Source organism: Eucalyptus grandis, chromosome 2, assembly GCF_016545825.1.
Source record: "Eucalyptus grandis isolate ANBG69807.140 chromosome 2, ASM1654582v1, whole genome shotgun sequence".
Taxonomy (NCBI): Eukaryota; Viridiplantae; Streptophyta; class Magnoliopsida; order Myrtales; family Myrtaceae; genus Eucalyptus; species Eucalyptus grandis.
In genome coordinates this window covers 19,115,476-19,130,682 of record NC_052613.1, presented here as the reverse complement: position 1 = coordinate 19,130,682, position 15,207 = coordinate 19,115,476, and the positions used below count along the sequence as shown (strand labels likewise).

The 15,207-nt window shown below is 41.1% G+C and overlaps 1 protein-coding gene and 1 long non-coding RNA gene across 2 annotated transcripts; both read left to right on the top strand.

The window, feature by feature from the left end:
- The first annotated feature begins 1,277 nt into the window (after window positions 1–1,277).
- LOC120290973 (protein DOWNSTREAM OF FLC-like) lies at window positions 1,278–3,183 on the top strand. The gene is made up of 2 exons (XM_039307897.1): window positions 1,278–1,508; window positions 2,660–3,183. Exons 1-2 carry the CDS (start codon window positions 1,352–1,354, stop codon window positions 2,983–2,985), a joined length of 483 nt encoding a protein of 160 aa, XP_039163831.1. The 5' UTR covers window positions 1,278–1,351; the 3' UTR covers window positions 2,986–3,183.
- Window positions 3,184–12,848: 9,665 nt separating this feature from the next.
- LOC120290269 lies at window positions 12,849–13,618 on the top strand. The gene is made up of 3 exons (XR_005548136.1): window positions 12,849–13,029; window positions 13,115–13,235; window positions 13,563–13,618. It is a non-coding gene; the product is annotated as an uncharacterized LOC120290269 (long non-coding RNA).
- The last annotated feature ends 1,589 nt before the right edge of the window (window positions 13,619–15,207 follow it).

Here is a 15,207-nt window from a genome sequence, read left to right as displayed (position 1 = left end):
CAATAATAATAATATCACTTTTTAAATCCCACAATAAGAACTCTTCATATCAGGTAATATACTAGAAATTTTCTAGTAAACTCATGGTCTAAGGAAAAAAAATCACTGGATATGGTTAACTTGGAGGAGGATGAAAGCGACCTTTTGCCTCATCGACACCAAGCTATGCAAGATGATGGATAAAATGCTACTTTTTAAAATTAAAGGCAGGAGTTGAGATTCGAATGCTGATGAATCATCTCAAAAAAAAAAAAAAGTAAATGAATATTTAAAGTAGAGTAGACGGATACACGCACTAATGGTGGGAAGTTTCATGATAACACACCTACCCCAACCAACAATGCGATAGAGATGGTGGATCTTAGAACTTTATTGATCATTTTGATGTTAGGTTTGTTAATTAGTAATTTTAATTTTTTTAATATTAAAAATTAATCCGTCCGATCCGATTGGGGGATGGATCCGATTCATAGATTCTGAACCGGACTGCCCTCCACTGGTTCATAATTTGGAACTGGAGTCGGATCAACCCTCTAAAGAACCACCCAGTTCCGGACGATTAGGTCTAGGTTTTGGACGATGCAAGGGAATCCCAATTCTTTTACATACTCCTAGTTCATATTATTCGCGAAACAAAATTATACCATCGCGATACTGGGCTAAAAGCCCATCGCTTTTGGGCTTGGCCCACGAGGAAAGGAATGGGCCCCACGCCTTTCGTTCAAACCTCTTACGCGGTTTGAAACCTCGCTGCCGCGCACCGCCCCGACGCGGCTTTCTGGATTACAGCTCTCCTTTGCTTCCTCTCTCTCCCATCGGTCGAGCAGTCATTGCCTGCTGCGCCGGCGCAGGAGATCCCAGCTCGCACGCACCGTTAGATCGGGCGGGTTCCCGTGGGTCCCATCTCATCTAACGGCGTACACGAGCCCGCTCGATTCACGGATTTCTTTCCTAATAAATTGGCAACGCTATCATGATTCCCCCCCCATGTGACCACCGACAGCTGCCAGCCCAGCACCCAATGCGCAATCACGACCCCCGTGATTATCCCCTGCTCCTCCCCCACCACGCCCCTCCCCACATCCCGCCCTCCGCGCTCCCCCGCCCGTTGACTCTCCCACCCCGGTCCTCAAATCGAGCGGCCCACAACAATCCCGAGCGCCGGCGCATCGTAGACCTTCCGCACAGGATCCCCCGGTTCTTTACCTTTTCGTGCCCCTCTCTTTCCTTTTTATCTTCTGCCCTTCTATATCACCCCATCTCTCTTCGCTTTTTCCCTCTGCGTACTCCCTCTGATTTCTCCCTCCACCGCACCGTCGAGCCCAAAGCTTGAATCTTTTCGAGAACGAAAATGGCGAGGCTCTCCGTCCTGCTCGCCCTCTGCTGCCTGCTCCCGGCGATCGCCGTCGCCGCCCGGCCCGCCAGGAACCCGCTCACCGTGACGGGGAAGGTCTACTGCGACACCTGCCGTGCCGGTTTCGAGACCCCCGCCTCCACCTACATCGCCGGTAACGCCCCCGTCTCGCCTGACCCATTTGCGACTTTTGAGCAGTAGCGCTTCCCTTTTCCGCCCCCGTTTCTTTTTTGTCTCTCTTAGGAAGGCGGAGCGTCACAGTCTGCCGTTACTGTCGCCGTCACTCTGCTGTAGCGTAATGGTATATCGTTTAGATCTGGGGTAGATGTGGCGCGGATCGGGTTGCCGGACGTTAGGATCTGCGTGTACGGTCGCCGCAGTCTTGCGTCCGTGGCGATTGTGGTGTAGTGTGGTGAAGTGTGCAGGGGATGGCAGAGTCGTGAATAGTGTGCGCGCCCCAGTTGATTGCTAGTGCTACTTTTTAGGAGCGGCTGAGTTGTGTGGCGTGACTTTGAATATCGGCGTTTCGTTCGACCGCCCTTGTGAAGTTGCTTCATCTTGTGGAGGAGGGTTTGATTTGAGCATTTTGTGTAGCGTGGGAGGGTAGTTTGGGAAAATTTCTGCAGATTTGCGACTTGGAACTGTTCGAAAGACAGCGATTTGTTCGACCGTGTATAGGGCTTTACGGTAGTCGTTTCTTCGGTAAATCGTCTTGAGTCGGGTAGATCTGGTGTAGATTGGGAGTTCTGGAATTCGGGTTATGCTCACTGAGTGAGAAAGAAAACCGTCATTGGGCATTTTCAACTGCATTTGAATCAGGACGTGGATCCTTCGATGGCGGCTGTCGAGCCGCGGTGGGTGCTAGTTGGAAAGAGATGGAAGTTGGAACTGCAAATCCCTACTACTTGTCAATAGCACCTCTTAACGCGTCCCCTTTTGATCTTTTGGGGCGATCAATTTACCCAATTGGCGAATCTTGTTATTGCTTGCTGCAGTCTGTAGTTTTTTATTCTTAAGCAGTCCATTCCGTGAATGAGAAAAGCCGGGCCAATATCCTTTCATCGTTAGGTCGAATGGAGTGATCTTTGGCCTTGTTAGAATATGCAAGAAAGCTTTTTGGCAAGTTGAGAATGAGAGGACATTTGGTGTCTGCCTGCACAACTCTCCTCATGATTGTAATTGTGACTCCAGTTTACATGAGGACTTATATTGTGGATGTTGGATGCGTCTCATCCCATAATTTGGCTGTTGTCGCTCTTGAGATTACTTTGCTGAACCGCATTTTCTGTTGGACTGATTCAACAGGTGCCAAGGTAAAAGTGGAATGCAAGGACAGGACCAGCATGAAGCTCCTGTACAGCCAGGAGGCGACCACCGACTCCACCGGAACCTACAAGCTGTTTGTCTCGGAGGACCACCAGGACCAGCTTTGCGATGCCATGCTCCTGAGCAGCCCGCAGCTCAATTGCCAGAAGCCGGCCGCAGGACGTGACCGTGCCCGTGTCATCCTCACCCGCTACAACGGGATCGTTTCCGACACCCGATATGCCAACAACATGGGATTCGAGATGGACCAGCCCTTGGCTGGCTGCACCCAGGTCCTTCAGCAATACCAGGACTTTGATGTCTAGAGCCTCAATCTGGGAGCCTCTTATTTGTTAATTTAATTACATAATAGCATTACTTGGAGTGATTGCAGTCGAATATTACTTGGATTGATGCGTCATCTTCGTCGTGTAGTAATATGAACTCTGTTTTCTGCTGAATTGGACTTAAAAAGATGCTGTGTTCTCTTCCATCAATTCAAGTTTGCATTGATAGCTTGGTTCCGATTAGACTAGAATGATTTCTTTCTTCCAGATGGTGGATGTATGCGAGCCTGAGGATAGAATCGTTGGACCTACTCTATATTTCTGCCTCGACAGTAATTGCTGCGGAATCATCTCTATTTCAACTTAATGATCTTTCTTAGGTTGGAGCGATTCTTGCACAGCTAGACATTTTAGAATGGGAATCTTATAAGAACGCATCTCAATGGGCGGAGATGTATTCTCCTTCTGTGGCTTCTCCTTCTTCCTCCCTACGTTTTACCCGCTATGGTCTTGTTTCCCAAGACATCTAGACATGTCTATACGGAAAATGATGCCTGACGATGGCCGACGTCCGCCCATTGCTGAGGCGTTGCTTGGCGATCACTGTACCGAATACCCGCGGTCAAGGCTCCTTACACGGATGACATCCTATGCCCACTCGTTTCACTTGCTCTCTCTCTCTTCTCTCTCTCTCTCTCTTATTCTCAATCTATCAATCAACCTGGAGGTTCTAACCAGGTTGCCCCCTTGTATGACTCCAAATTACAGTTGCACAGGGCGAAGAAACTCTGCCTCGGCATCAAGCCCGACTTTGTCACTTGGCCGGTTTTTAGAATGACGGGTTCTGCCAATCCCGTCAATAAGCTGTAGCGGATGTTGCGCCCCTTGCACAACCCCAGAGCTGTAGTCGCATGAGGCTGACGACATCCATGGCTACGGTGGGTGCTGTTCTGTGGCGTTACTTAGGACTTTTTTGGGGGTCGAAACTTAGGACTTGAGGATGTGATTCGAATTCAGAGGTCCGAAGGATGTATCATGACTAGGGGTGTGCAAAAGAATCGTGATTCGCCCGGACCGCCCGAAACCGGTGGTTCTTAAGAGATCCGGTCCGGTTCCCAGTTCCAATTTATGGGAATCAGTGGGTACCGGTCCGGTTTCCGATTTCATAGGCACATCCGCTCACCCGCCCACTCGGGCCAGAGGTTTATATTATAATAATATATAAATTTTTAATATTAAAAAAATTCGATGTGAGGGGATTTGCGATGCGCTTTCAATGAGCGAAGCAGGGGATCCAAGGGGGTGTGCGATTGCATACGTGAAGAACCCCCACTGGCATTATGGAGCGTCTTCCTCTTTCCTTCTTCTTCTTACTTCTCTCTGTTCTCTCTCTTGCTGGTAAGTTTTGGAAGCTCTCTTTTTTCCTCGTTCACCATGTTTTTATCTGTTCTTTGTCGGGAAACTTTCAAATGCAGCTCAAGTCGAAAGCTTTCGCTCACAAGGAGCGAGAATGCCACGCCCTTTTTCCTCTGCTCATTGTCTCCATTGTCTAGGTCTAAGAACGGCTCATCGTCCCCATTGTCCTCCTCATTGTCGGTCTTGAGGGAGGAGTGGGAGACGACGGAGGGGTGGCCAAGATGGTAGTGGTGGCCGAGATGGAAGTGGAGCGAGGGTCGCAAACCAGTTGAAGGCGAAAAGGGGAAGGTGTGGAGGTTGGACCGGTTCTATGGATCCACCGGGAACCGGACCGGATCGCGCGGCAGTTTCCCGGGTGGATCCATGCAACTAGCGGGCGGTTCTCGGTTCCCATTTTTTGGAATCGGTTCTTAGCGGGCGGTTCTCAGTTCTAGGTCGGGAACCACCCACCCGGACCATGCACACCCCTGATCATGACAAAGCTCAGAGACCATATGGAGGTTGATGGGCTTGAACATCATGGACCACCCCCATCATCAACTGTGTCGGTCTGCAAGTCCTCCACTAGTTTATTATTGGCGACGTCTTGCACAAGTATTTGTTTATTTTTGATTATATTTTTAGTTTCAATTTGCTAAAAAACCTTTTCAAATGTATTTATCAAATATGCTATATTCTTTTTTTGTAATAATAGTGATGGTGCAGTCTCAATAATAGGTGAAGTTAAGTAATTCAAATCCTTCAACAATACGCCAAACAAGGCCCAAATGCGTGTTTGGTCCAAAGAAATGGAGTCATATCGAAAAAAAAATTGGAAAATAGAATGGAAATACAAAAGGGCATTGGTATTCCTATTGTTCGTTTGGCTCCCATAATAGAATTGAGCAAGAAACAACAATTTTTTTTTACTGGCTTACGGTAAAAAAAAATTCCAGTAAAAAAAATTAATATAATGCAAATATAAGAAAAATCGGTTCTCAGAATGGCATTATTTACTTTACTAGATTTAGAATTTTCTTCTTGAAAAGCGAATTTTTAAGGACCAAGTGGCAAAATCACATTATTTGTTTGACCAGAGCAGAAATTCAATGGGCTAAAAAGTTTTGAAATGGATCCAAATGAAACCAATTGATAAAAGAAGAATTATCTGCAGAAACACTCGAAATGGGTTCAGCCCGAAAACGAGACACGGCCATAATTTACTTTTGCGGTGGACAACAATACGTCATAAGTTGGCCGAAGATGTCCTGAAAAAAAGGATATGATGTTCACTCCTTGAAAGAATCGTCGTACGTCTTAAATAATTTCTGTAGATTTGGATAGATCGAGTTCTCTCCAAGCTAAACTTGCAAATCTCGAGTTCAATTTCTCCTAGTCCTTTTTTATCCCTACTCGAGTTGTCACTTTATCGGGTGTAATGGATTTCAACAAAAGCATCGCGTCAGTTGCGTGCTTAAGACTTTTGTCGTCAAATTGCAATAGAGCACACTTCACTTCCTACTCTAATAGCATGAACGTTAATAATAAACGAATCAACACAGAAAACAGAAAGCAATGTTGCAAATAGAAGACCATTGGTGATCAAGGAGTTTTTCGGATCGTATATAATCTTCAACATAGATGATTCCTTACCACTTACCAGGGTAATCTAGTAGTAAAGAAGTGTCATTGTCCTCCACAAGATTACATATTCAAGTATGATTTGGGCATTCAATATCTCATCTAGGAAGACTTTCTAATTTTTCGCATATCCATCGAACTACGTTAGCCGGATATAGCGATTTTCAACACAGCTCATTTACACTACACGAAAGCAAGCGTATTTGTGTTAGTTTAGACAAGTTTGTTTTATTAACAGATCAAACCTATTTATATGCGAATAATAAACGTGCCGCGTTTTGATTGCCCCTTAATGATACATTTAGACCTATTGATTTAATTATCCAAGCTAATACTTTGTTTGTGAAAACACGACAGGTTTGGATATGATTAGCTGCGTCTATACACGCACAAGCACATTTTCATTCGTTCGTACGTAACATCTCATATCGCAAGTATGTAGCATCGTGCAATCCACTTAAGGTTTTTGTAGTAAATTAAGTAATTTGGCCTCAAATCAAATATTTTGTGAATGGTATGAGACCCAAATAATAACAGTTAGAGAGGACAGCTGCACTGATCATCTATCTTCATCTTTTCACCGATAAAAGGAAGGTAAAAATGATTCTCCTACTTCGAACCAAAATCTTCATCGATGAGTTTTGTCTGTACAACTTTTGAAAAGCAAATATCTAAGGACCAAGTGGCAAAATCACATTATTTGTTTGGCCAGGGCAGAAATCAAATGGGCTAACTTTTTCTTCTAAAAATAGATCCAAATGAAACCAATTGATAAAAGAAGAATCAACCGCATACTCACTCTAAAAATGGGTTCATGAAACCTAAGTAACACCGATCTTGATATATGATATGCGTAATGACATGATACGCTAACCCATCATTTCTGAAAAAATAGAAAACTCTAACATAAATCAACTTAATTTAATTCAAGTTCACAAAATAAATAACAATAAAAAGAGTCTAGAATTTATACTAAAAATCTTGGGTCATGGATAGTGAGAGTTAAAAGATAAGATTAAATTAGGTTTTTCTTATTTCTCTCTTTATTATTATTATCTTTTATTATTTTATATATTTACATTTTAACAATTCATTTACTGATTTTTTTTTAAAATTGATCCCATATATGTCGGAATCACGTGTTAGACGTGTCAGATTTTCTGAGATCTAGTAATTAAGTGTGTCGGATATTTGTCCAACTATCGAACACAATACAAAGTCTCCTAAAATTAGGAAGACTCCTGGAAATTATCAATGCTTTCCGGAAAACACGACCATACTCACTTTTTACTGTAGACAAAAAAAAGACGTCGGAAAAGTGGGCCGAAGATCTCAAAATGATTGTGGCGGTTTCCTTGACACGACCTCAAATTTGATCGGGCTTGGCCGTAATTACCCGTGTGGTCGTATATGCAAAAGGAGACGTGCAAATTCGTTGGTGATCTTCAAGTAGTCTTTTTGACTTGCAAACGCAGCACGAGAAAAACTAAAGGTCCCTAGTGTGCTCGAGTGTTCTGGAAAATTTTTGCGTTTCAAGAAAAATTGTAGAAAAAATAATAATAATCAACTTCTTGCTATTGGTGGAGCATTTTAAGGAAAACCCACGTATTGCTTCAAGTGCAAATATTTAAACCACCCAACTTGAGCAGAGTATGCACATCACGAATCACCGTTTGGTAGCTTGTATTGTTAAGAGCAGTTCTACTTCCCACTGTGGAAAATAGGCTTTAGTGGTTTCGCAATCTATCCTGCTTTGATTTTTGTAATCCCATTTGCTACGAATCAAGCAAGTTCAAAGGTTGAAAAGCCCATGATTGGATGTTAGAACCGACTTTGCAAATGCTGATGGACCCAAGTTAATTAGGATTAGGCTTTTCTCTTATTAGAATTTGAACGGCTATGTCATTGAAAAATTGGACACGATAATACTTACTTTAATCTAGTCTTATATATATCAAGCCAGCCCCGAGTTATTATTTTCTTCAATTCTCTTCACTTCCATTAATCCAAGTATAGTGTAGCAAATTTCATCGAGATACTAAGCTTTTTTTTTTTAATAATAACACCATACACACCTGTAGTTTTGCTGGTGTGCGATTTGATATTTAATACTTTTTGGTTTAATTAAGTGCCTAGACTTTGTAAAATCGATTCAATGTATTGCTTTTGTAAAGTGGAGTATCTCATAGTTGGTGTGGTTAGCCAAGCGACCATAATATATATTCATCATCATTGACGTGGAACGCCATCTTATTTCAAAATCTATTTCAAGGACGAACACCTTTTTTCTTTTCTTTTTCTTCCTTGCATGCTTGTTGTAATTTCCATTTCAGTTCCCACCAATCTAGTCATTGCAGCCACTGCACACCTTGCCCTGGTTCCAATCCGTGGTACCATCGCTATTTCCCGCCACAACTCGCAATTTTTTGGTCGCCGCGAGAGGCTAATGGTAGTGGCGTTCACCATCGCACTTGTTGCTTGATACGGTTGTGGTCAACTTCTTGCGACTGCAAATCTGGTTGTGGAGGCGGTCGCATTGTTATAAATACAAAAAGAGGAATATGAAGTTATTTATGATCTTCAAGTAGCCTTTTCACCTCATTAATTCAGAATGAGAAATAATAGGTCCTTCATATCCTAGAGTATTGTAGGAAACTATCAGTTTCAAGAACAAATTTATCAACTAGAAAAAAAAAATGATCCTCAAGTGTCTCGTCTGTTTGAACTAATCTTGTAAATTCTCTATTGAAGACATATCTTGAGTTTGAGCTGATGAAGGAAAATTGATCTAAATGGAGGTTTCCTAAGTTTGACTAGGTTTTCTATTCTTTATCTAAATATTTTCTACATAAGCAGCGATTCTTCTTTGTGAAGAGCATCAAGAGGCTGTTTTTCATGAATTATACCCAGAAGCAATTCGAAAGTGTTGAAGTTGATTAAATCTTATGGGTAAGCTGTTGCGAAAAGGTAAGCGATCGAACAATAATATAGATTTAAGAAGAAAATAAATCGGACACCGGATTTACGTGGTTCGGTCATAAAGACTTACGTTTACGGGGAGAGCAGCAGTGAATTTCACTATAGATCAGGCGATACAAGAAGATTACACACTTAAGTCACTCAAACACTTTCTCGGTGTTTCCCAAGCCCCAATTACACCCAATAACGCATGCAGTGTTTAGTCTCGAAATTCCTCAAGAAATAATCTCTCAATCTCACGAAAGAATTACACGCAAATCTTACCATAATATTTAATTGGCTTGAACACTAAATTTTCTTGGATGTAATTCACGAACAAGAACGACAAAGAAAAAATCCCTCCCAAGCACTCGACAACGAGACGGCGCTTCAAGAACACTTCTTCATGATCAATCTCATTCCATCCATGGCCACAAATCTATATATATATATATATATATAAGTGAGACCTTTATTCTTTTGCCAACTTCTTATAGGATTCTGTTTCATAACTTAAACGATTTTATCCAAAACATATATCTGTATGTTTTAAACAAAATCCAAATCCAAGTGAAAGTTTGACTTTCCTATTTTAGTGGCCAGACTCTCAAATGCATATTCAAATTTGGGAAGTTGATCTTCGGATATTCTTTGCTTGATTTCGAATGTCCGCAACATATCCAATTTGGAATATTCGTAATTTCACATTAGGCTTAAACTCGAGACATATTTTAACAATCTCCACCTTGGCTCGAAGTTTGAGCCAAGTGCAATCACTTCGCAAAAATCAAACTCTGCCGCTACTTTCCCATAACCCCGATGGGCTCAACCGCCATGGATATTATCCAAGTTCAAGCCGTCATAACCGAGGACCTCATTAGAATACCAACTTCACATGCATCTTTAACTACTCCGCAAGGATTTTCCGACACAACCTCCTTAACCGTAGATAAAGCAAAACCATTATTGCATTCATATCTATCAGGAGATTGAATACGTACCTTCTTAATTTCAGCAGTTACGGCAACCATTGACTCTATAGGCTTCACCTCACTACAAGCACCATCTGTGTCGATTACTTTCCTAGTATTCGTACTCGCCACCTCAGGAGTTTCTGGTCGCAACTTCACCACAAGCTGAACACCATTTAGATCCGTTTGAATACTGCTATAATTACTCCTAGCCAGAAGTACTGGAGACTCATTAAGGGTAACTTTTTTGTTGTTAACAGGTGAATTTATATTTGGGCATCACAACCGATTGCCCTGTTCACCTTGTGCATAGCCATGGAATATGCACCTTGCCCTTCAATCGAGCTTACCATCACTCACTCGAAAATAACACGGGCAACCAAACATTTTAATAATAGAATAACCAGCAACGTAACCCGAGCACACTTCTTCAAGAGTCTCGCCATTCAATTGCAATTGATGGGGATCTATTCACCAAGCAGCTTATCGTACTAATCAAATTAGCTAGGATTCTCCTAGCAATACCAGCATTAGAGATAACTTTTCGGGCCATCTCTAGTAATATTCTATTCATCAATTCTGCAAATTGTTGTGATTTACTGGCACTAGTGCGGTGTTTCACTATGCCATCTTTCATGCAAAATTTATTTGCCAGCTCCAAGCAGAACTCCATGCTATTGTCAGTCTGCACATGTTTGATTGACTTACCAGTCTCCGTCTCAATCAAAGCTCTCAATCACGTGATCCCAACATCAGCATCTTGTGCATTGGCACAAACACCTAGGTCTTCCTCGAGTAGTCAAAAGACGCTCGAACAGATGCATCCGATGTCTCCACAGTGAAATTTGTCTCTGTCTCACCTTAAAGTTTATATAGGCCTCCATGCTTGATTCCTTTCATTATCACCAATGCACCTCAAACAACCTTCAGAACTCAAAATTTTGAAGAATAGCTGCAACCAGTTGAATCTATGGCACCCAAGGAAATTAAGTTTTTTTTTCAATTTTGGAACGTGTCTTACTCTAGTCAATATCCTCACAATGCCATCATGCATTCTGATTTTAACATCACCAACACTCATAACATCACACTCAGCGTTGTTCCCTAATTGGATTTTACCACTACTCATGCACTGATAAGTAATAAACCAGTTTCTATTTGATGTGACATGAAAAGAACAACTAGAATTTATAATCCATCCATCAAATAATGAATCATTAGTGACAAACAAGACATAATCAGTATTATCTGCTATAGCTGCAACATTATTTGCAGAATCAACTATAATTTCGGATCCGACCCAGTCGGCTTTATTTTGTTTAATTATTTTAATATAAAATAATATTCTAATAAATAAATAAACAATTTATTTTAAAAAAAAAAAAAAAATGTTTTAATTTCAGAAAATCGAAAAATATTTTTAAAAAATGTTGAAAAATGGTTTATTTTCTAAAAATCGAGAAAAATAAAAAAATTATTATCCAAAAATATTTTATTTTCCAAAAAAAAAAAATAAAAAATATTCCATATTTTCCAAAAAAATACCGAAAATCCAAAAAAAAACCAAAAATTCATGAAAAAGCCAAAAAAATTAGAAAAAGCCAAAAAAGGACTTGTATTTTTCCAAAAAAATACCAAAAATCCCCTTTTATGTCCAAAAATTAGAAAAGACTCAAAAAATCCCTAAATGCATGGAAAATCCCTCGAGCATCTAAAAAGCCTTAGGGTTTAAACAAGACAGGTATCGAAATGGCATTAGTGATTAACTAGTGTAATCAAGTCCCCGATTCTAATTTCTCCAGTTCTTGGACTGATGAGTATTTCTCCCGATACTTCGCTTGGGTTTCTAATCAACCCACCCCGAATCGATTAGTGGTGACTCCATTTTAAAAGTTGATTTACGAGGCTAAAAACTTGAACCATTAAGTCGTGAATTGGTGGACTTGAGAGAGTCGCGCTTAACCAAATTCAACCGAGCCATTAGCCTCCTTAGGCGTTCGTACCCAATTGCGGGCGCCGAGAAAAAAAAAAAAAGAAGTCGCGACAATTGCCTATAGCCTCCGATCACAAAAATATTTTATTCTCCTTATCTCTCGAATATCCTCTACTAATTGTATCGCCCATTACTGAAGATAAGATTACAATGCGATTTTCTTAAATTTCAAAAATTCACCGTAATAGCGCATTAAATCTCAATTTTCACAAGATAATTAATTAAAAAAACAACGGGCTTGGGCTAATTTGCTCCTTTCATGAGCCTAGCCCGGCCTACCAATCTAGAGCTCGAAACATAAATTCGAACCCATTCACCACCGGTTCAATTAAAATAAATATACCTAAATCTATATGCTATGCAATTAATATTTTTTTTCAAGGATAAAATTAATCTCTAATTTTTTATGTAATAAATAAATGACCACATCGCCAAAATTTAGATGTCAACATGGATCCTACACGCGACAACCATTTGAAGAGAAATGAATGTAAAAACCAAGCTCACATAGCTAACCCACATAGATCAAGTTCAAAGAGAGTTTGGGAACCATAAATGTATCGGGTAAGGACAAGATGGATGTTAGAACATTTCCTGTATGACTAACTATCATTTGAGAGTTATGAGCTGTGTGAACAATAGGTGTTTATGAAGTATATGATTTTGACTTAAATAAATTGGAATAGGAAGTCATGTGATTACAACACACAGAATCAAAGAACCATGAGCAGCTAGGGTTTGTAGATTATGGCGATTTTATTGTCGCCGCTGGCCTTGCCCCAATTTGCACGTCAAATGTGAGGAAAGCGACGTCTACGGACTTGTCTTGGAGGCAGGTCGCGTCGAAATTTCCCACACAGATTCCCCCAGCTCTGTCTAGCTTCTTTCCACCTTTTTTTTTGTTGAAATTTGTCGCGGCATTCTCCTTTTCCACCTAAAAAACTCCAGTCAAGAGTCAATACGAAAAGAAGAAAATGGCTATAAACACACAGTCTCTATCTCTCTGTCGTCTACACAATACAAATCATGCCCTAACTCTATTCAGTCCATCTCTAAGAAGATTGGAAAATTATCTGCAGGTCTCTTGAAGAGCATCATCCTCAACAAACCAAGACGATGGCTAAGGTGCGAAATCTAGTATGACACTTAATGTTTGATCTGTTTACCAGAAAATGTTGATATATATGATCCCAGTTCTTTGTGCTTGCAGAAAAAGGTGGTGGTCAAGGTGTACAACATGAACGGTAGGAAGCTGAAGTGCTGGCTCTGCCCGAAATTTGGAGCGCGAGATAATCGCTCGGAGGCTCTTAAAATTGCAGCCACTGTCCCAGGTAATAATGAAAAACTAAAATAACAGTAGAGTGTACTTAGGGTTGTCCACAAGAAAGATAAAAAAAGTTCCTGAAGACAGAAAATTAGTTGTAATACCTGTTAAGGATATGAAGCAGGCTGAAGAGGTCCTTGTCCAAAAAGAAACTTGTTGCTTGAAGGAATGAATTGGTTTTCAGGATTGACAGAAGCAAAAGATTTTACAACAAAAAAAGAGAACCTTTCTTTGCCATAGGTAATGGAGTAGGCTGAGAAGAAAGCATAAAACCTAAACTATTTCCATTTCCTTGAAAGCTAATTTCTCTTCTTTGCTCGATTAATGCATGTAGGGTTCTCATCGTTGAGTTTGAAAGGAACGGACCGAGATGTGATTGAAGTAACGGGGATGAATTTGATGCAGTCGAGCTCACCGAGAATCTTCGCAAGAACGTGGGTCATGCGAAGTTGGAGGCGGTGGAGAAGTCAAGGAGAAGAAAGAAGAGCAAAAGCCCCAGGCAGCGGAGGCCGCAGGTTGTCGTTGCACATCCGCCGACGTACATCTGGACGGAATCCGAACCCGAACCAGTTTGTTGTACTATCATGTAAGCGCTCCCTCCCTCCTCCCTTCCCCCCCCCCTTCTCTCTCTCTCTCTCTCTACGCCATGCGATACTTCCCAACAATTTCCCTACTACCGCTTTCGCTTTCATTTCGCTAGTATTCGAGCCTCTGAATAATGGTGAGCTTGTTTAAATTGGTCGCGTTTATATTAAGCGATGCTACAAATGGAAAGTGAAAATTGCACCATGCATGCGGGCCATATTTCAACGCACAATTCGAATATAGGTCTTGACTTGCGCAACACATTTTTATAAAACGGGTCTTGATCCATCAAATAATTCTTCACAGCATTTTTAAGCAATGAATCCAATGATATGAAATTTCATGGCAGATCCGGAAGAGACATCAAAGTTCTGTTTCCATTCTTCCAAGGTCTAGGGCATACGTCTTCATCGAAATTTCTCCTTAATGTCAACCTTAGAAAATGGAGGGCATGAACAAGAACTTCTTACCGACCTTCCTAGGTTCACAAAGGGTTTGAAAAGGTGAGACCGGCGGATCGAACACGCCTTGGGGGCAGTTTTACCATGTCGTGCCCATATAAACGGATTAAAATCAGCGACTTAACTTAATGCCAATACTTGACCCAAAAAAAAAAAACTAATGGCAGTAATAGCCAATTTTCACTCGGATGGCCAACAAACAAAGCGCAAAAACTACATACATCGGCAAAACAAATAGAGTGATGCTAGAAACACGAACAATGATATACTATATGACTTTACCAAGTAATGTGGCAGAACCATTTAAGTTAGTGGGTCCATCAAAGCACCGAACAGAAATCAGTCACATTGTTTAATACATAGCATATCATTACGGGTTCCTCTAGCTTGATATGATTTGATGGTGGAGATTAATAGGTTAAAGAACCCGCAATGCTCAATGCCCTCTAAATCAAATCCGCCGTATTGGGCACGACTTGTTAGATATGCCCACTAGTCTTCCTTTGGACTTCATAATCACTATATAAACCTATTTTATTGGGTTAAGTACAATTTTAGTTCTTTAACATCAAGTATTGATGCATGTTGGCTCTCTAGAACTCTTTTTTATTGAGCAACCACGTCCTTCTATGCCTATTGATTTCTGCAATCAAAATCTTCCGTGTATTAATAGCAGACATAATAGCAAATTAAGTTATTTTAAGAAAACAAAGAAATAGAGAGGAGAGAGAGAGAGAGAGAGAGGGGTGGCACTTGCCGGGGAGTTTCTCGCTCTCGGTGAGGGCAAGCGATGCTTGCCAGTAAATCCTCACCAGCCACCGGTTAGGGTTATGTTATCCCTGTCGCCAGTGGCTATGCCGCAACCGGGTGGAGCACGATGAGAATCGTTGGATCTTTGTTAGCAAAGACTGTTATTTGTTTTTTTTTTCTTTG

Bases quoted from the DNA above. Each gene is read 5' to 3' on its own strand.
- LOC120290973 (XM_039307897.1), top strand. From the start codon at position 1,352: ATGGCGAGGCTCTCCGTCCTGCTCGCCCTCTGCTGCCTGCTCCCGGCG. The intron at 1,509-2,659 runs GTAACGCCCCCG...CTGATTCAACAG, and splicing joins CGCCTCCACCTACATCGCCG to GTGCCAAGGTAAAAGTGGAA.